This window comes from Artemia franciscana, chromosome 2 (genome assembly GCF_032884065.1).
Source record: "Artemia franciscana chromosome 2, ASM3288406v1, whole genome shotgun sequence".
Classification (NCBI taxonomy): Eukaryota; Metazoa; Arthropoda; class Branchiopoda; order Anostraca; family Artemiidae; genus Artemia; species Artemia franciscana.
Window position 1 is genome coordinate 3,745,184 of NC_088864.1, and position 21,058 is coordinate 3,766,241.

General features: G+C 35.6%; 1 protein-coding gene across 2 annotated transcripts in view; it reads right to left on the reverse strand.

Annotated features, from left to right (window-relative positions):
* Positions 1-20,392, reverse strand: part of LOC136036121 (DNA-directed RNA polymerase I subunit rpa2-like) — a 121,523-nt gene extending 101,131 nt beyond the window's left edge. Inside the window, exons 1-3 of one of the 2 annotated variants that reach the window (XM_065718142.1) lie at positions 20,299-20,392; positions 7,186-7,278; positions 1,559-1,711 (exon numbers count right to left, since the gene is read on the reverse strand). In XM_065718142.1, coding sequence (XP_065574214.1) covers positions 1,559-1,711; positions 7,186-7,278; positions 20,299-20,322 — 270 coding nt within the window. In that variant the 5' untranslated portion in view covers positions 20,323-20,392. Of the gene's footprint in view, positions 1-1,558; positions 1,712-7,185; positions 7,279-20,219; positions 20,239-20,298 lie in introns of those variants that run through there. The other variant, XM_065718151.1, reaches the window with a different exon arrangement.
* Between the last annotated feature and the right edge of the window lie 666 nt (positions 20,393-21,058).

The window sequence follows — 21,058 nt, forward strand, 5'->3', positions numbered from 1 at the left end:
TTTTTCCAAGGCTAAATTCTCAGGGGAGGGGTGATGAGGATTTAACGTGGGCTGAACTTTCCATGGAGGAATTTTTTTCGGGGGAAGTGAAATTTCCCATGGAGAGGGAGGCAGATTTCCAGGCAATAACTGAAAAGTCCATCAGAAATCAAATAAATAAAAAAAATTTTAAACAGAGAGTAAGGAGCAACGTTAATACTTAAAACGAACAGAAATCATTCCATATATAAAAGTGGCTACCCTCTCCTCTATACCCTGCTAAAGTTTAACTTTTTGTCCAAATTCTTTAAAGATGACTCCTGAAGCAAAAGGGTCGCTTAATTAGAATCAGAATCTTTTTTAAAAGCACTAAAAAACTTTGGTGTAAATAGTGAGGTATTGAGGAGGGAGCAACCTCTTTCATATACGGAATAATTTTGTTCGTATTAAGTTTTAACGTTGCTCCTTTCTTTCAGTTTAAAAAAACTTAGCTTTTCTAATTATTTACTATTAAGACTAATTTAGACAATAGTTATCGTTTCTGAGTCATCTTGAAATGGCCATTTATTCCCATTTGCCAGTTTTTTAAACACAATTTTTATTGTAGCTTCCATCGCAACCATGATTTTTCTGTGAAAAATCACAAAATCACTTCTGTGGGACATTTCATAATTCGGCATCTTTCTCCTTTGGCTGCTTGGAACAAGTCCCTTTGAAGACACATTTTTTTCTCAGGCATTTTGAGCGAAACAAAAATATCAGTTTTGAACCAATACGATGATGAGTTATTTTGGGCCATGACTTTATTACACGGTATTTTGGGGCTGAGAAGGACATGGGTGGGGCAAACACTGCCCTTCTATTCTTAGAAGAGACATCAGAACTAACAATTTCTGATAAAATGAGCCTTTCGAAAGTTTCTATGAACATCCATTTTGTATGAAGCGGCTGAGAGAAAATTAAACACATGGGAGGGGTGGCGCTGTACTATATCCCCGTTTCTATGTTGACTCTGATGGACTTTGAAATTTTACTTTTAAAGGGTTATGTGTTACGTTATGGGGAATTTTTATTCGAACTATGTCTAATACAAAGAAACTAAATGTTATTAAAAATGTTATCTCCCAGGCCAGGACAAATTCGAACTAGAATAAGGCTAACAGTAAGAAAGAACCTTTACTTTATTGCAAGAAAAAAGTAGGACAAAAAATCAGTATTTCATCAAATTATATTCTCGATAATATCATATTTTGTCAAAAATTCCAATATTTTATCATGAAAAGCTGATAAAAAAGCTGAAAAAATTCCAATATTTTACGACTAACTTCGTCTTTTGTACAACAAGAATAAATTAATAAGTCAATAAATAAAATAAACTGATTAAATTAATTAGAATTTTATTCATAATACTAGTAGAAACTAAAAAGTTTTAATTATGCAGGGATAAACGGTGATTAAAAAAAAAGAAAATGCGACTAGGATAATGTCATAAATTGTCAGAAATGAAGTCTGTATTTATATTTCAGCAACTAAATTTTAAAAGAATTAAAATTCTTTCTACCTATATTCAAATACTTACGCAAACAGGAACGGGAATGTCCCCAAAGTCAATGGTTCTCTTATTAATTACAATGAACAGAGTGGCCTCGTTGACTAGTCCTCTTCCAGGAGGGTGGGACCCGACCGCTCTTCCCTCATTGGTCTGCGTAAAATGGTAGGACAAACGAGGATTCTAAAAATAAATAGAAAATTAAGAGATAGAAACCTGTAAGTACAATGAAAAAAAGTGTTAGTGGATTATTTAAAGCACATTAAAAATATACTGAAAACGCAAACAAACAAACGCAAATATTAAACCATAGGTCAGTATTTTACATAAGATAAGATTTTGTTTCAACAAAGGGGCTATCACAAGCCCAAAAGGGCCGTATTCGCACTTTAGTGTCAGTAAAAAAAAAGAAATAGCAATAATTTAAGAAATGGTCAATGCCATAAAATCATGAAAATGCAACAAAAAAAAGTCAAACGATAAAAAACTCGTAAAATTAAAACAGGAAAACAAATTTAAACAAAAGTCTAGTTAGCAAGATTTACGAGTGCACAATTGCAATATAAATACTAAAACAATAAGATGAAAGTGGAGTGAGAAGGGGGAGGAGGTCATTGAATTAAAATTTCAACTATGTGAGGGATGAACGTTCTTCTATATTTTTCAGTGGAAACTCTTATTGGGGCAAGAAGGGGGATTTTTCTTGAAACGGAACATGGGGGCAAGTTGGGGGGGGGGGGGGTAAATGTTCACTAGGGAAAAGAGAAGTAGTACGGGGGTTACGCACGGCATTGTGAGCAAAACGCAAGGAAATTTGTGCTCTCCTTTCCTTAAGAGTGACTAGATTTGCTCTCCGAAGAAGGGAAATGTAAAGAGGAAACATAAAAGTTATATAAGAAAAGCACGAATACTTTCAATAAATTAAATATTTTTTTTCATATTTCAAGGTAAATTAAACTAAGAATCTAAACATCATATTACACTTCACTGTTTTGGCTCAAATGGACCTATTTTTCTGGAAATCAAAGAATAACCAAAAGTGAAGTTTGGCAAACACAGACCGTTCCCCTACTCTCTGAAACGGAAGGTCAGCTGTGACTCTAAAAAGCAATCGAAATCCTCCGCTAAGACTTGAATAAGTCTTTCCCAGCTGCTGCTCTGATGACCAGATTATCTTCATTTTTTACAAAACTGCCTGTTTTATTTCTTTTTTTCGTATATAATACGAACAAATACCACATACCAAATACCAATTTGATGCCATAGCATCAAAGATGTGCCCAGTCATGACATCCTCTCTGTCACAAGGGACTTCAATGCAAAGGTTGGCAACAATGGAAACTGCTGCGTCGAAGTCCTGGGCAACCATGGTCATGGAGAACGCAACAAAAACGAAGAATTGCTAATACAAATGGCTCAGTCCAATGCCTTGATTGTTGATGGCAATATCATCGCCAATAAGGACGTCCACAAGTACTCCTAGACTTCACCTGAAGGATGTACGACAAAACAGACCACTCTCTAATAAGTAAAAAGTAGCAGTTATCGCTGTGCGATTCACACACATTTAGGGGTAATGGTATCTTCTCCGATCATAACCTTATCGTTGCCAAAATCAGAGTTACGCTGTCGGCCCCAAGATAGGCTAAGACAGCAAGGCAGCGCAGCGGCCGCACGAATGTGAAAAACTTAACTATTCAGGAACTCGGTCGCAGTTTGCACTGAAGCTTACCAAGAGATTCGAAGCCTTCGGTCAACTGAGCAATAAAGACCCGGAGACAGCTTGGATAGTTATCAGACTAGCCTAAAATGATGTCACCGACGAAACACTTTGCCTATAAAAGCCATCCAAGGAACAGTAGACCTCCGCAGAGTCCTGAGACCTGATTGGAAAGAGGTCCGACAAGACGAAAGCACTTCTCAATATCCTGTCCCCTGATTACAGCAGAACCCTCAAACTGGAGTGTACTACACTTGAAAAGCGTCCGCACTGTCAAGCGTTGTAGCCCTGAACTGAAAGCTGAGAAGGGTGAAGAAGCTGCTAAACGAGGAGAGTCTCAGTTAGTATACGCATCACCAACAAGAAAGCTGGAATACGCTCAAAGACAGACGAACCCAGCAATGATGAGATTGGATGACTTCAACTTCAACTTTTTCTTTATTCAACTCAAAAAATACAAACAATATTATGCCCCAACAGAGAGTAGAGCTCGTAAGGCTGGGAGAGTGCAAAAACATAAGAAAAATACATCAACATCTCATCGTAATAATGATTTCAAAATATAATACGGTAGAGGACACACAAAATAGAAAAAAAAACTCATAAAAGATAAGTAAATATATAAATATCAGGCAGGAGGGGCGTGGTAGGCCGTCCCAGACACAGGGACACAAAAACAAACACAAAAATAAGAAGATCAAATAATTTAAATTTCCATCATCAATGGTGAATAATCAAAATTTTAGCAAACAATCTTTAATATTTGCTTTTTTAAATTTAGCTGAGATTTTTGCTGAGATTTTTGGGATGGATCAAACAGAATTTTATCATTCAGCTTATGATTGTTAGCAATGAAGGGTATTTGGTATCTAATCGAAAACCTTGACCTTTCAGAGCTTACAAAAGGAATTTGATACATCCTAGACCTCCGACAATCCGAACGAGGAAGTAAGATTAACAGAGATTTGTCATAGAAATAATTTTTAGAATTTTGGATTTGAAAATGCCATATGGAAGTATTTAATATTCGTATATCATTTAAATCCAACAAATTTAAGAAGAGGAATAATGTTTTAGTTTCCGAAACATTTTCAAGTTTTGAAGGTCGATGTAAGAAATTTCCAAGTATTCTTATTGCCCTATTTTGTAGTACCTGTAAGGGTTTTATATGCTTCCAAAATGTATTAAGATATACAACTGAGCAATAATTCAAATAAGAAGTAATTAGAGAGTGGTAAATTATTTTTAAAATGGTAAAAGGAAAAATATTCTTCACACGGTACATCGATTCAATATTTTGCGCAAGTTTTAATCTTAAATACTCAATATGATTATGAAATGACAAAAGGGGATCAAGAAAAACTCCTAAATAACGATATGATTGGACCCTACAAATTTTTTGATCACCAACCTGTAGCTCCTGACAAAAAATCTCTCGAGTGGAACGTTTTGAACGACCAAAAACCATAAAATTAGTTTTCTTAAAATTCGGTACTAGTTTATTAGAAACAAACCATCGATTAACTGAGGTAACACTTATAGTCAGATTTTCGATCAATGTCAATGAATCTCTAGCTTTAACTGTCAATGAATCCTTACTGATCCTGAAAAAGTAAATATAGCCTTAGTGACGCGTTTCAGAAAGTTGCTAAATAAAACTCTACCTGCTGATCCTCCAAATATACCTGACGCACGATTTCTGAACCTAGCCATTGATATTGAACCACCCTCTGGTGGGGAGATAATAAAGGCGACTAAAAAGCTAAATTTTGGCAAACACTGATCGCAGAAGCACTGATTGCGTGCTCTACATCTTTATTATAATTGTGTGAACAACGCTCTTTGTGATAATCGGGAAAACTGAAGAAAACACTAAGGACTAGACGAAAGACAAGCTCGTTAAAATACCCAAAAAAGGCGATACTACAAAGTACGAAAACTAGAAAGGTATGAGCCTAGTCTCAAAACCTAGCAAACTATTAGCGAATGCCCTCCTTAGCCCGATCCAACAAGCATTAAATAACCATCTCCGTAATGGAACAGCATGGATTCCAGCAAAATTTTTCGTACGCTTACCTTATATTCAGTCTTAGAATGCTCTTGAAAAAAGCAAATTAATGGCGAAAAAAACTATACTTGGTATTCATAAAATTCAAGAAAGCTTTCAACTCCGTAGATCGCCAAACGCTTTGGAAGATCGTCCTATATTTCAGGATCTCTGATAAGCTTGTCCAAATCATCAATACTTTCCAAAACACATAGAACAGTGATGGGGACACCCTTTACTTCCGCATCATGACAAGGGTGAAGCACGGTTGTGTACTATCACCACCGTTATCATAGTCGATTATATTCTTCAAACCTGTGATGGCCACGGAATTCAGTTAGAGAAAATAAAAGACCCTGAGAGTTTGACTTCGTAGATGATATCAGTCTCCTAGACACTTGTAAAGAGAAACTTCAGCAGTACCTCAGCCAAACCAGAGACGCTGCTGAACCTTTTGGCCTCGAAATCAATGCCAAAAAACAAAAGTATGGCTAACATTGGATTTCCGCTCGATCTACGCTATGAAAATCCGGCCATTGAGCAAGTCGCGGAGCTCAAGTATTGACGGAACCCCATTCACAAAAACAGCTCCTGCAACAGAGAAGTCAAGCTCAGAATCGGCCAGACAAACATATCTTTCAGTAAACTCACCCAAACCTGGTGTGGCTCGCAACGCTCTCCCCAACCCAAGCTGAGTCTCTTCAACAACAACGTATTCTCGACGCTTTGGTATGGTTCCAAAACCTTGTATTTATACCAAAACATTGAAAAGAAACCACTCGCGTCTGAAAATGTGTGTTTAAGGCGCTTTCTAAACATCAATTTGATCCCAAAAATAGCGAACACTACTTTACGACAGAAGATGTCTCGATCACTGATTACTAAATTTATTAAATAGGGGAAGTGGACATACCTTGGCAAGGAGATTCTCATGCTCGAGACCCCGCTGCCAAATTTCGTCCACCAGTGGTAGCCGCGCGGTGACAAAAAAAGAGGACACCTCAAGAACACCTTACGTAGCAGCTACCGAACTGACTTCTACAGTCTCAATGCCTAGCTTCAAGCTGAATGCGAGGACGTCATGGTGACCGCAGCGATCACGGACGACTGGCGACTTTTTTCTTGGATGTCCTAAGCACCTATGGGGGTATAGGAGGATCTAAGGTAAGGCGAATTTATATTGCCTTACTTATGTCTAAAGCCCAAAATAACCTGTAACCCAAATTCTTAAGCAGTCTTCTTTTTCTACCGGTATCAAGGGCTCATGGGTAAAATACAAGAAGTTCAAGTCAATTTATAAATCCTAGATTAGTTAACTACTAGATCAAAGTTTTCTGTGTGTCATGTTTACCCCACTGGCTAGAATAGTGTGTCACGGAATTTTATGCAAACCATTGTTTTAAGGTTTAAAAAAAGGCGAGTGAAGTGTTTTCTGATTTCTTCACTTGTTAAATTAGAATAATTTATATGAGTCTTTTGGTTGGATGGATCAAACAAGGGAGGTCCACACTTTTTTTCGTTTCTTTTTTTTTACTGTCGTCAGCATACATAAGTTAATATATACTAAGGCCTAGTAGGCTAATTATTTACCTTGACAAGCATTGCGTTAGGTTTTGTTGTTTTATTGTTTATGAATAAAGCCCTTTAATATTGGATAAAAAATGAAAAATGTTTGGAAAACCTAGTAGTACGTGTTAATCATTCTGTATCATTTTAGAACCTAGACTAACGTAATTCAAAACAATTTGTGAAAGATTCAAAACCATGTTATGATAAGTAAGAGCTTTCGGTAAAATTAATAATACTGCACTTACCACAGTTGACAATCGTCTTAAAAAGATTTTTTCCTTGCTAACAGTGACAGAACAAGTATATACCAATTTCACTTACCTCTAAGGTAAATTTATGACCAGCAAGTTCAAATTCAATTTCTTCAACAAACAGATTTGGATCAAGATGAAAATCTTGAGGAGCCTTCAAGACCTACAATATTTTATAAATTATTTGATTGAGATATATAATCAAGCCCTCTCAGTCAATGTTAGCATGGTCAAGTTAGATTGGAGCAGGGACAAGGAGATCCCAGACATGACACTTTGGGAGACACAAAGGAAACTGGGAGGAAATACAACACCAATTTTAAAAACTAGAACTGTTTTTTTTTTTTTTTTTTTTTTACAGAAAATCCAAAGTTTTGGCTAGATGATACATGAAGAATGATAAGCCAAATAATATTGAATAGATTTGTAAAATCATATATTAGAAATAATATAAGCATTAGGGATAAATTACATTAAGTCATGAAATACACATGACTTTCACATGCAGAAATTAGGATTAAAATGTAAGAAATTAGAAATATTGAACATATAAGAAATAAAAAGAATACTATATGTAACAAATAAAAAATTAGAAATAAGATAATTAAGAATATAATTATAAGAAATAAGATAATTTCCTTCCTCAATGCCCCGCTCTTTACGCTAAAGTTTGACTCTTTCTCTCAATCCTACTTTTTAAAACAATAAAAAACTTTAGTGCAGAGAGCGGGGCATTGAGGAGGGAACAGCCCCTTTCATATAAGAGAGTAATTTCTGTTCGTTTTAAGTTTTAACATCGCTGCTTACTTTCAGCTAAAAAAAACTTGTTTTTTTTTATTTAATTCCGCTAAGTATACCTACAAAACAAGCTAAAATAGACTAATACACAATACTTTTCCAGTATCTATAGAATTCAAAAAACTAACACTTTACTGAAAACACAAAACCGTCCCCAAAAAAAGAGGGTATTCTCTTAGGAGTAGAAAATACTATGACTAGCCTACCAAAAATAAAGCCTGATTTACAAGTTTATCATTATTAAGGTCCCTGCGTCAGTCCAGCAGTGTGCTGGGCCGGGTTCAATCTCTGGGTCCTATATAACCAAGTTAAGGCTATGCCGAATGCGCCATGACAGGACTAAAGGGAAGATAAGGTGGCATTTGCATGCCACTTAAGTGTTTTGCCTCTTATGATGTTTGTCGCCCTTATATTTTTTTAGTCAGTGATGACAATTTGGGGGTGGAAAGGGACGGGCATAAGCCCACCCCTCGGCACACCAGTATTTTTTGTCCCTCCTACATCAGTATCCTCTCCCCCTTACCTTGATTTTGAAAAATACCTTTTTTAGTATTTTTATAGAGAATATTTCTTTTTACTTTCATTTAAAAAGCTGAGAAAACAATAAAGTTATCCACCCCTTAGTTTTGAAAAATACATTTTTGTCTCCTTCCCCTAATCATGGATTGACGCCAACGCTAAGGGGCCTAACATAGGTACCGAAGAACTGACTTGAGTTTTACTGAAAAACTTACTTCTTTCAAGTATCTAACCGTCCCATTCCTATGAATCTTGCCGTTTGCACCTCTTATTTTCAGTATATTATTTATGATATTTGGATTTTATGTACCTTTATGTAAAACATTCTTGCAGAAATTTTAAGCAACATTCAATTGAAACTAATTCACTGCTCTGGAGATGTGCTCTTGTCATCAATACCACCACGAGTTTGGACACAGTGTTTAAAACACTCTTTTTTTAAACATTTAGTTCCATCCGGCCCTCTTGGCTGCCTAATTGCTATGATTCTAATTGCTAATTGATACGATTCTTGGACCAGTGTATGGCTCTTTATTTCGGTATGGCCTCTTTTGAATGGTGACACATGTGCATTAGAAACCGCGACTTTTTCTGGGTTGTTATTGTAGACGATTGATTTTACAATTCAAATCTCTTTTTATGACAGCTTCTGTTTTTACATATTTTTTTTTGCACTTGAAGTGGCGGCTCCAGTACCCTTTTTTACAACTGGAAGGACACACTTTTTCTGAGCGAGTCTTCGTACCAAGCCTCCACCAACCATCTGAAGATACGTCTTGGACAGATTTTTTCTGCATGTTTGCTGATCTATTTCTTATGCCAATTTTTTAATTTGAGGTGCTTACACTCTCATCATCACTAGAAGAAGGCTCTATTCTGACCACAGCTTTGTAAGACACCAAAATCAATTATCTGAAGGTGATTTTTGAATGGAAACATTAGTAACCTTTTTAGAATTAATCACCGTTAGGCTCGGATTGAAAAGAGTTTTTTGTTGCTATACATTCTACTTGTTACACCTTTTCCACCTCTTTTCCAAAGTTGTCAGGGGCCAAACCCAATTTTGTCATTTCAATATGAAAGCTGAATAAAAATCTTTCTAAACCACTTATTCCAATTTGATTTTGACATCTTTTCGATTTTTTCGTAGCAGAGTTTGTCTGTCGTATAGAATCGAGAATCGATTATTTCTTCCTGTAATCTGAATCTTTTCTTCACCTCTGAGGATCTATAAATCATAGATGGCAATTTTGGCAATCTGTTTTTTCGAACGGATCAACCTGTTTACGGTTGAATCATAAATCTGTTCGATTTTTGAAAAAATGGTTGTCTTTTTGTACATCTGACCTGAAAACGAACCAAATACCTAACATTCTGTCTGTTGAACAGTTGGACTCAAATAGGGAAATATAGAAGATGGAGTATTGCAAACCTAAAAATGGTTGTCTTTCTGTATATCTGACCTGAAAACGAACCAAATACCTAACATTCTGTCTGTTGAACAGTTGGACTCAAATAGGGAAATATAGAAGGAGTATTGCAAACCTAAAAATGGTTGTCTTTTTGTACATCTGACCAGAAAACGAACCAAATACCTAACATTCTGTATGTTGAACAGTTGGACTCAAATAGGGAAAAATAGAAGAAGGAGTATTGCAAACCTAAAAATGGATGTCTTTTTGTACATCTGACCTGAAAACGAACCAAATACCTAACATTCTGTCTGTTGAACAGTTGGACTCAAATAGGGAAACATAGAAGACGGAGTATTGCAAACCTCAAGTTTATGGTTTTCAGCCTTAGAATACTATGATAATATCCTTTTCAATCTTCTCGGCCTTTCCGTTCCACAAATGGCACCCAAAGTGCAGTTTTCGAGTCCCTATAGCACTTCATCATGGTGTTATAAATTCGAATTTTTAAAACAGCAGTTAAACATAAACACTACCTTTTAAATCACTACCCTTAAACAGCTTTTAAAACACTGCCCTTAAACAGCTCTACGATGTTCCAGTACCCGACTCCAGAACCCTGATAGCGTCGAAGGCGAGAAAAGAGCCATCAATGCAAACAATTGAAAAAACGGATTTTCTTCTTCAACAATGGCAATTTCAATATTGTACTTTTCGTTTCAACTCAACGCCATTTTCAAGGGGTTCCCAAAATAATATTTTATTTACATTAATCTAAATAATATACAGCCCTCTCTCTTCTATGTACATGCCTGTTTTGTTAAAAATAAATATACATTATTTTAATTTTCGTGTTTAGAGTGGAAGTCTCTTGTGGCTTTTATTTTTATTGCTTACGTCGTGATATTCAAGACTGAATATCAAATATTTAAACATATTTTTTTGTGGGAGAGAGAGGGAGTGAGTTATCTTTTGCATATTGTGAGAACCACAGCAAAATACAGCACATTTAGCAATTTTTTTGTCTTTATGAGTGTTCTTCTGTGCTTGTTTTTCCTTAGCCACAATAAATGTATTGCAATTGTGAAAAGGTGAAACTATATCTTCCAGTTTTTTATTTATAATTTAAAACTAATATCTAAATGATTTTTGTGGCACTTGGTATCTACTAAGTGGTATATAGTCATCGCAAATTCTGTCATTTGATCTGTCGGTCCCGGTTTTGGTAGTTTTGGCACTTCCAGGTAAGCTAGGATGATGAAATTTGGCAGGCGTATCAGGATTCCAGATTCAACTATCTGGGGGGGGGGGGACGGTTAAGTCGGAAAAATTAGAAAAAATGAGGTATTTTTAAATTACGAACGGGTGATCGGGTCTTAATGAAATTTGATATTTAGAAGGATATCGTGTCTCAGAGCTCTTATTTTAAATCCTGACAAGATCTGGTGACATTGGGGGGAGTTGAGGGGCGAACATAAAACCTTGGAAAACGCTTAGAGTGGAGGGATCAGGATGAAACTTGGTGAGAAGAATAAAAACAAGTCCAATATACGTGACTGACATAACCGGACCGGATCCGCTCTCTTAGATTGGGTGGGGGGGGGAGTAATTCGGAAAAATAGAAAAAATGGGGTATTTGTAACTTACGAACGGGTGATCAAATCTTAATGAAATTTGATATTTAGAAGGATCTTGTGCTTTAGAGCTCCTATTTCAAATTTTTTAATTAAATTGATCTCTCCACTCTAAGCGTTTTCCAAGATTTCCGGTTCCCCCTCCCAATGTCACCAGATATGGTCAGGATTTAAAATAAGAGCTCTGAGACATAATTTCCTTCTAAATATCAAGTTTCATTAAGATCCGGTCATCTGTTCGTAAGTTAAAAATACCACATTTTCATAATTTTTCCGAATTACCCCCCCCCCCCCCAACTCCCCCAAAGAACCAATCCAGTCTGGTTATGTTAATCATGTATCTAGGACTTGTGCTTATTCTTCCCACCAAGTATCATCCTGATCTCTTCACTCTAAGCCTTTTCCAAGATTTCCTGTTTTCCCCTCCCACTCTCCCTAATACGGTCAGAAATTAAAATAAGAGCTCAGAGACACGAGGTCCTTCTAAATCAAATTTCATTAAGATCCGATCACCCATTCGCAAGCTGAAAATATCTCATTTTTTTTAATTTTTCCTCTCCCTCCAGCCCCCCAGATGGTCAAACAGGGAAAAGACTGTTATCAAGTCAATTTGTGTAGGTTCCTGACAAGCCTACCAATTTTCATCTTCTTAGCACGTCCAGAAGCACCGAACTCGCCAAAGCACTGGAAATCCCCTCAACTCCCCCAAAGAGAGCGAATCCGGTCCAGTTGTGCCAGTCACGTATCTAGAACTTGTGCTTATTCTTCCAATCAAGTTTCATCCCAATTTCTCCACTCTAAGCGTTTTCCATGATTTCCGGTTACCGAGATTTCTGTTTCCCCCCTCCAACCCCCTATGTCCTCGGATCCAATTCAAATTGAAAATAAAGTTCTGAGACATAAAATCTTACTATATATCAAGTTTCATTAAGATCTGACCACCCATTCGTAATATAAAGATACCTCAATTTTCACGTTTTCCAAGATTTCCAATGTCCCCCTCCCAATCCTCCCAATGTCACAGTATCTGGTCGGGATTTAAAATAAGAGCTCTAAAGGACCAGATTCTAGATATCAAATTTGATTAAGATCTGGTCACCCATTTGCAAGTTACAGATGCCTCATTTTTTTCTAACTTTTTCAAATCAACCCCCCCCCCCCAAAGAGAGCCAATCCAGTCTGATTATGTCAATCACGTATCTAGGACTTGCACTTATTCTTCCCACCAAATATCATCACAATCTCTCCACTCTAAGCGTTTTCCAAGATTTCTGGTTTCCTCTTCCTATTCCCCTCAATGTCGCTGGTTCCAGTCAGGATTTAAAATAAGAACTTTGAGACAGGAAGTCCTTCTAAATATCAAATTTCATTAGGATCCAATCACGTGTCTGTAACTATAAAATACCTCATTTTTTCTAATTTTTCCAAATTACCAAATTAAGCCCCCCTCCAACTCTCTCAAAGAGAACAGATCCGGTCCGGTTATGTCAATCTATGTCCGGTTAATCTAGGACTTGTGCTTATCCTTCCCACCAAGTTTCATCCTGATCTCTCTACTCTAAGCGTTTTCCAAGATTACCAATCCCCCCCACCTCCCCCAACGACACTGGATCCTGTCGGGATTTAAAATAAGAGATCTGAGTTACGAGGTCCATCTAAATATCAAATTTCATTAGGATCTGATCAATCCTTTGTAAGCTAAAAATACATCATTTCTTCTAATGTTTCAAGATTAACCCTCCCCCCCCAATCCCCCAAAGAGAGAGGATCCGTTCCGGTTATTTCAATCACGTATCTAGGATTTAAGATTATTTTTCCCACCGATTTTCATCCCAATTCCTCCACTCTAATCGTTTTCCAAGATTTCAGGTTTCCCCCTCCAACTCCCCCAATGTCACCAGATCTGGTCAGGATTTAAAATAACAGCTCTCAGACACGATATGCTTCTAAATATTAAATTTCATTAAGATCCAATCACCTGTTCATAAGTTACAAATACCTGATTTTTTCTAATTTTTCAAAATTTACCTTCCCCCACTACCCCTCCAGATGGTCGAATCGGGAAAACGACTATTTCTAGTTTAACCTGGTCTGGTCCCTCATACGCCTGCCAACTTTCATTGTCCTAGCTTATCTCGAAGTGCCCAAACTAGCAAAACCATGACAGGCAGACGGACAGACTGACAGACCAACAGAATTTGCAATTGCTATATGTCACTTGGTAAATACCAAGTGCCATAAAAACACCTTATTTCTACATGGGACCCTGTCTATTTATTCCTGTAACAATAAGTAAAATTTTTCTGAACTAATATCTCTGTCAGTTGGTTCTACATGGGCATATACTATTATGACTGAAACTCTGCATATTTCTGTCAGAAAATGAGTCATTAGCATTCCATTGTTAATCCCTTCCCAGCCTAAACAGGATTTAGCAGCTTCCTTATTCACAATGACCTGTACTCCCTGTTTATGTACTGCATCTTCTATATTCCCTAATATCACATTTCCTATCCCTGGGATATGAGTTTCTGAAACTCATAGCAAGCCAAGTTTGAAGTGTTTGAATTTGTCAGTCAAAAGGTCAATTCAATAATTGTTTTTTTAACATTGTAACATTCCAAGTAGCAATTTTCATACTATTCACTGACGTTCTTTTGGTCTCAGGAAAAGCAACATTCCCAGAACCAGTACAGGATGTGCACTAACATATCTTCTCAAGTCTACACAGAAGTGCTTAAGCTGGCTTAGAACTGGAAAGCAAGAAGTCCCTGGGACCTTCAGTCAACTGGAGGCTTTGTGAGCCAATCTTGGTCCCATGATTTTTATTACTTGGCAATGCTCTTCTGTCAACGAGAGTCAAAATCTTCAAGATACAATCTCAAGCCAATCTCAGGTAATGCATAGTAGATAAGTTAGCTGGAAATAAGTTTTCCAGTCCAAATATGGCCACCAAAACAGACCAATCCCAGAAGAGTAATTCATTAATCAGAAATGTAAACGCTGTGTCATTTACCAGGTTATAATTTCCTCAATTGGTGTCACTCCTAAAATATGAAGAGTTGACTGCAAAGTCCCCAGTCTTGCAGGTACCCCAACAGGGTCAAGGCAGCCCTTTTCAGAGGCTGTTTTCTATGCATCTGGATCTTATGCTCTGTTGCAGTTGTACTCCTATAAAGGATCTTTCCATAATAGTGTTCTGTGTCCCCATGTAGTGTAGCCTATTGCTGGGAGAAAGTTGATAGCTCACAGGATTTGTCCACACACTGGTGGGTCCTGCTGAGTATATATTCAAAGGACCTTCTTCCTCCTCCCCCTGTATTTACAGCCCACAGGCAAGGGTGCCCCATTTTCTCTTATGGACTCCAAAGGACTAGTTTGGCCCTTGGCCTATGTCTCCTATGAAGGTCAAGGGCAGATCCAATATTTTTCTTAGGGGAGGGGGCACATAATAGTTTGCTTCTATAAACTTGCAAACAAAGAAATACCTACAATTAAAAGGGAACCTCAACAATTATGTGCTGCAATAGATCTGTTGAAATTAAAAGGGCATAAAAATATTGATGCAAAAAATAGTAAGTTATAAAAACCACCGCGCCATAAAAAAAAAAGTAAAAAGCTGTTCAGCATCTATAAAAAAAAAAATATGATATTTAATATTTTCTGGATAATTTTTTGCCTTTGCACTTCTGACCACTATAGCAGGTGAGTTAAGCTTTTTATTGCAAAAAAAATAATTGGTCTTGAACCATCTTTTGGGGTCCTGTACTCTTTATGACAATTCATATAGGTCAAATCATTTAGCAAGTCGCCTAACTTTGTGGCATTGCTTAGTACCTATGATAGTGATGAAGAGTGGGAAATGACAAAAAAAAACACAACTTGTATATTTGTAAAAGATATATTAAACATCAAATACTAGTTCTTTTAGGGGGTAACAAAGAAAAACAGAACAAAGAGAATAGAAATGCACAAGACATTTAAACGAGAGTTTTAAGTATAGGCAACAAAGCATTAACTAATCACAGTTTCTTTGTGTTTTAATAAACAGTGTCAACTTTGATGAAATATCAAAATTTTACTTTTCTTAAAAATGTAGTGTATCTTTCTGCTTTTTAAAGTTCAATATATTTTGCTTAAATTACAGAATTTACAATTTTATAAGAAAAAGTTGATTTCTCTATTTCCACTCCTATCATGTCTATTTATTACATGGTTGATGTCTACCTCAATATTTTGGTGAACGTAGTCCTGACAGTATAGAGCTGTGTATTAGTATTTCCTCTTCTATTCATCCTAAAATACTTGAATAAACACCAAAATTTTCAGAAAAATAAGAACTCTATTTTCCTATAGGACACATGTAGCTATGTGCTTCAAACTAAGTGTATGAGTTGAAATACAAATAATTATGTGTTTGTTATCTTTGTATTTGATAGGTATAAATGTTGATTTAAATTATCAGGGTTTCAAGCTGTGGAGATTTTTAATTAATTGTTTTTATCTTGATATTTTCAGATATTCAGTTCAAATGTTTAAACCTCAATATCTCTGCTGAGCACAAAAATACAAATTTGAAATTTTACTCAGATTTAGCATTAACTAAGACAATTGTCCTGTAAACATTTTGATTTATAAACAACCAATCACAGAAATATGATTAGATGGCGTGTATCAAAATAAGTATAAAAATCCTCAGCAGTATATATAGCAGTTTAGATAATTTTATGGAGAAACATATTCACCCCTATACAAAAACATAACTATATTTTGTGACTGGTTGGTATTGAGAAGGTGAGAAATTCTGAAGTAATATGGCAGTTGCATTCTGTTTCTCTGTTTAGCTCAAGTTGTGTGAATTTCCCCATTTTATCATTTTTTATTTTTAAATGTTTGAAAAAAATCAATGCCATTCCACTGATTTGAACTGAGAATTCAGAGACCAATCTATACCAGCTAGATAAAAAATGAACACATAATTATTTGCCTTCTTTTATAAACAATTTTCTGAAAATCTATTCTTCTTAAATGATTACTGCAACCTTTGAAGGAGTATTTTATCTCATATACTTGGTTTTCAGTATATACTTACACAAACCTTTATCAAAGCTTAAAGAGTGTAGCCTTTATTTTAGTGTTTTAGGATGAATGGAGATGAATTGTCATATAATGTAGAGTAGACCTTCAATAAGATGAAAATAGGCAATAAAGTGGCCACTATTTGCTCACCAAAATTTAAATTAATAATTTTTGCAATTCTCATACATTTACTTTCTATTATACAAATCCCCTAAAAATATAACAATATTGTAAAAACCACCCTACTTCACAAAAAGACAAACCCAAAAAACCAAAACAGACAGCCAAAAAAGTAATGACATCAATTTCTTTGCCTCAGTGCTATAGCAAGACTCAAAAACAAATTTTTGACAGCAAAAAGAATTAAGTAATTTGATTTGCAACCTTGTTGTGACAATACAATCTTGAAATATCATTTCAACAGCCTAATCAAGTTAGGATTTAAATTTTCCCTCCTTGTTATTACAAAATAAAGATTTTTGCCTCCCAGCTGGCTTTTGCAGTAAAATAGACATATTCCTTCAACAAACCTAAATTTAATTAAATACTTTTTGGCAGTAAATACATGTGTGGTAGACCACATAAAGTAACTAAAACCTTGTTTCAAGCTTGCTTGCACAAAAGAACCAGTCTTAATAATTAGAAAGTAAACTATTAAAAACCAATTACAAAAGAAAGTAAAATTCTAGTTTAGTGACTTCTTGCTATCTCAGAAAGGGGTTAGGAAAATGAAACTTTTGGGGATGGGTCTACAGGCTAAAGTATGTCCCTGAAGGTATTTTGAAGTACATACCTCACTCCCTCTCTCTTTAGAGGGTTCTGACCTTTAAAAATATGTGTGTTATAAAAGTGAAACCTTACAAAATATATCTTCTGTTTGAATAAAGTACAACAAAATTGTTTTCAGCTTCACAACTTGGCTCAATCTTAACTTATAAGGTTTTAAAGATATGCAAATATATTTCTTAAATTAAAAAAAAAAAAAAAATGATATGGCATAGAATTCTACTCAAATAACAGGAACTGCATTTTCAGAACTAAAGGCAGAGAAAAAGCAACTGGTAACTGAAGATTAAGGTAAAATGTTGTTTTGTCAAAATATCAATAGGTATAGACCTGTCATGTAGGCAAATTTGAGGGCCCTCTAGAGGGAGAAGGAGTAGAGGTGGGTACTTTAAAATACCTTCTCAGAATATAATTTAGCCTGTAGACCCATCCCCAAAAGTTTCATTTTCTTAACATAACCCCTTTCTGAGATAGCAAGAAGTCATTAAACTAGAATTTTACAAAAAAAAAAATGATATGGCATTGACATGTCCCAAGAAGGTATTTTGAAGTACCCACCTCCACTCCTTCTCCCTCAAGAGGGCCCTGAAATTTGCCTACATGACAGGTCTATACCTATTGAAATCATGACAAAACAACATTTTACCTTAATTTTCAGTTACTAGCTTTTTCTCTGCCTTTAGTTCTGACAATGAAATTCCTGTCATTTGAGTAGAATTTTGAGCCATATCAGTGTTGTTGTTTTTAAATTTAGGAAATGTAATTGCGTATCTTTAAAACCTTATAAAATGGAATTGAGCAAAGTTATGAAGCTGAAACAATTTTGTTGTACTTCAATTAAGCAGAAGATCTATTTTGCAAGGTTTCACTTTTATAACACACATATTTTAAAGGTCATCAAAGGTCAGGGCCTTCTAGAAGGAGGAGGAGTGGAGATAGTTGCTTCAAAATACCTTCCTGGGACATACTTTAGGCTGTAGATTCATCCCTGAAAGTTTTGTTCACCTAACCTAAACCCTTTCTGAGATAGCTAGAAGTCAATTGACTAGGATTTTACCCAATTTCCATATTAACCTGTTTACTGAGCTGAGCAGGTTGAGTTTACAGTAAATTTATAGCAAACCATATAGCCTAACTGGCTTTTGTATAAAGTGAATATACTACTTGATGCCTTTTTTATACTCTTTATGAATATAATAATTGCTTCTAGGCCTATCCTAAATTCAGATTTAAGCACTTTTTAACCTAAACTAACCTTATTATAAATAAATTTAGCACTGAGAAAATGTAGGGTAAAATTCTAGTTTAGTGACTTTTGGCTATTTTGGAAAGAGGTTATGTTAGGAAAATGAAACTTTCAGGGATGGGTCTACAGGCTAAAGTGTAGCCCAGGAAGGTATTTTACAGTACCCACCTCAACTCCTCCCTCTAGAGGGCCCTGAAATTTGCCTACATGAAAGGTCTACACCTATTGAAACTTTGATAAAACAAAATTTTATCTTAATTTTCAGTTACCAGTTGCTTTTCTCTGCCTTTAGTTCTCAAAATGAAATTCCTGCTATTTGAGTAGAATTCTGAGCCATATCAATGTTTTTTTTGTAAAATTCTAGTTTAATGACTTCTTGCTATCTCAGAAAGGGGTTATGTTAAGAAAATGAAACTTTTGGGGATGGGTCTACAGGCTAAAGTATATTCTGGGAAGGTATTTTAAAGTACCCACCTCTACTCCTTCTCCCTCTAGAGGGCCCTCAAATTTGCCTACATGACAGGTCTATACCTATTGATATTTTGACAAAACAACATTTTACCTTAATCTTCAGTTACCAGTTGCTTTTTCTCTGCCTTTAGTTCTGAAAATGCAGTTCCTGTTATTTGAGTAGAATTCTATGCCATATCAATGTTGTTTTTTTTAATTTAGGAATTATATTTGCATATCTTTAAAACCTTATAAGTTGGGATTGAGCCAAGTTGTGAAGCTGAAAACAATTTTGTTGTACTTTATTCAAACAGAAGATATATTTTGTAAGGTTTCACTTTTATAACACACATATTTTAAAAGGTCAGAACCCTCTAGAGAGAGAGGGAGTTGAGGTATGTACTTCAAAATACCTTCAGGGACATACTTTAGCCAGAAGTCACAAAATTTTGTTTTATCAAAATTTCAATAGGTGTAGACCTTTCATGTAGGCAAATTTCAGGGCCCTCTAGAGGGAGGAGTTGAGGTGGGTACTTTAAAATACCTTCCTGGGCTACAATTTAGCCTGTAGACCCATCCCTGAAAGTTTCATTTTCCTAACATAACCCCTTTCCAAAATAGCCAAAAGTCACTAAACTAGAATTTTACCCTACATTTTCTCAGTGCTAAATTTATTTATAATAAGGTTAGTTTAGGTTAAAAAGTGCTTAAATCTGAATTCAGGGTAGGCCTAGAAGCAATTATTATATTCATAAAGAGCATAAAAAAGGCATCAAGTAGTATATTCACTTTATACAAAAGCCAGTTAGGCTATATGGTTTGCTATAAATTTACTGTAAACTCAGCCTGCAAAGCTCAGTAAACAGGTTAATATGGAAATTGGGTAAAATCCTAGTCATTTGACATTGGCATGGGGGGCTTGAGGGGCGCAAAGCGCCCCCACCAACTAGGTGTTGGCGCAAAGCACCACCCCAACAGCTAGTTATATATATATATATATATATATATATATATATATATATATATATATATATATATATATATATATATATATATATATAACATATTTGGCGAGTGTAGGCTATAGGATATTGGGGAATAGCCTAAATGGCAGCCTAGGTTTTTAATTTTTTGTCATTATACTCTTTCCCTCAGAAGAGCCCATAGACTTGGATTTTACCATAGAATATATTTTTCAATTTACATAAACAGACGCACAAGCAATTCGTACTACACTTTAAAAGGAACTTTACTTTTACCTTAAAGGTGTCCCTAGTAGCCATTGCACAACATGTGAAGAAATATTCGAAATCCAGTGCGAATTTAAGATAAAAGTTTTATCGTGTCAAACAGTTTTGCCGCTTGACACAAGCGGCGATGGTCGACTGAAAAAGCGGTTTTTTGCGAAATCTTCCAACTGAAATGGGTTGAAATTCTCGATGACTTTTGATTCCTACATACAATATGGTTACTTTGTTAATTTTATTAAAAAACATCAATTTTCAGAATCAATTAATGTCTTATCACTTTTTCCCGTAAATGCCTTGTAGCTAAAATTTTTTAATTTTTTTCCCTGTAATTTGCACAATAAAGGTAGAAACAGGAAAGGGAAAAAGACACCCTGGACCTATCTTCTCAAATTCATTGGACTAATACAGTTCTTGGTGTAAAATATAAAGGTTTTTGGCCGATTTTTGGAATTCGCATTCGTCTTTAATGACGAATAATTTGTCAAGAATATCTGTTCTTTTTTTGGAGAACTGCGACGGAAAACTTGAAGCAGGAATCTCTAATCTCTTTTGTTCTAAACCACCTGAAATTTATGAATCACTTCTTTTTGTCTTTCCACTACTTTTTCTGGAAAAGCAGCACACATCATCATTTTGTCCAATTTTTCTATTTTCTGGCCAAAATACTCGGTTTATTTTATTCAGTTCGTTTGGGAAAAGGGGAAGAAAAACATCAGACAACTACTTCTTGCAAATGACATTTAAGTTAGACTTAGTTTGGAGGCCTTGA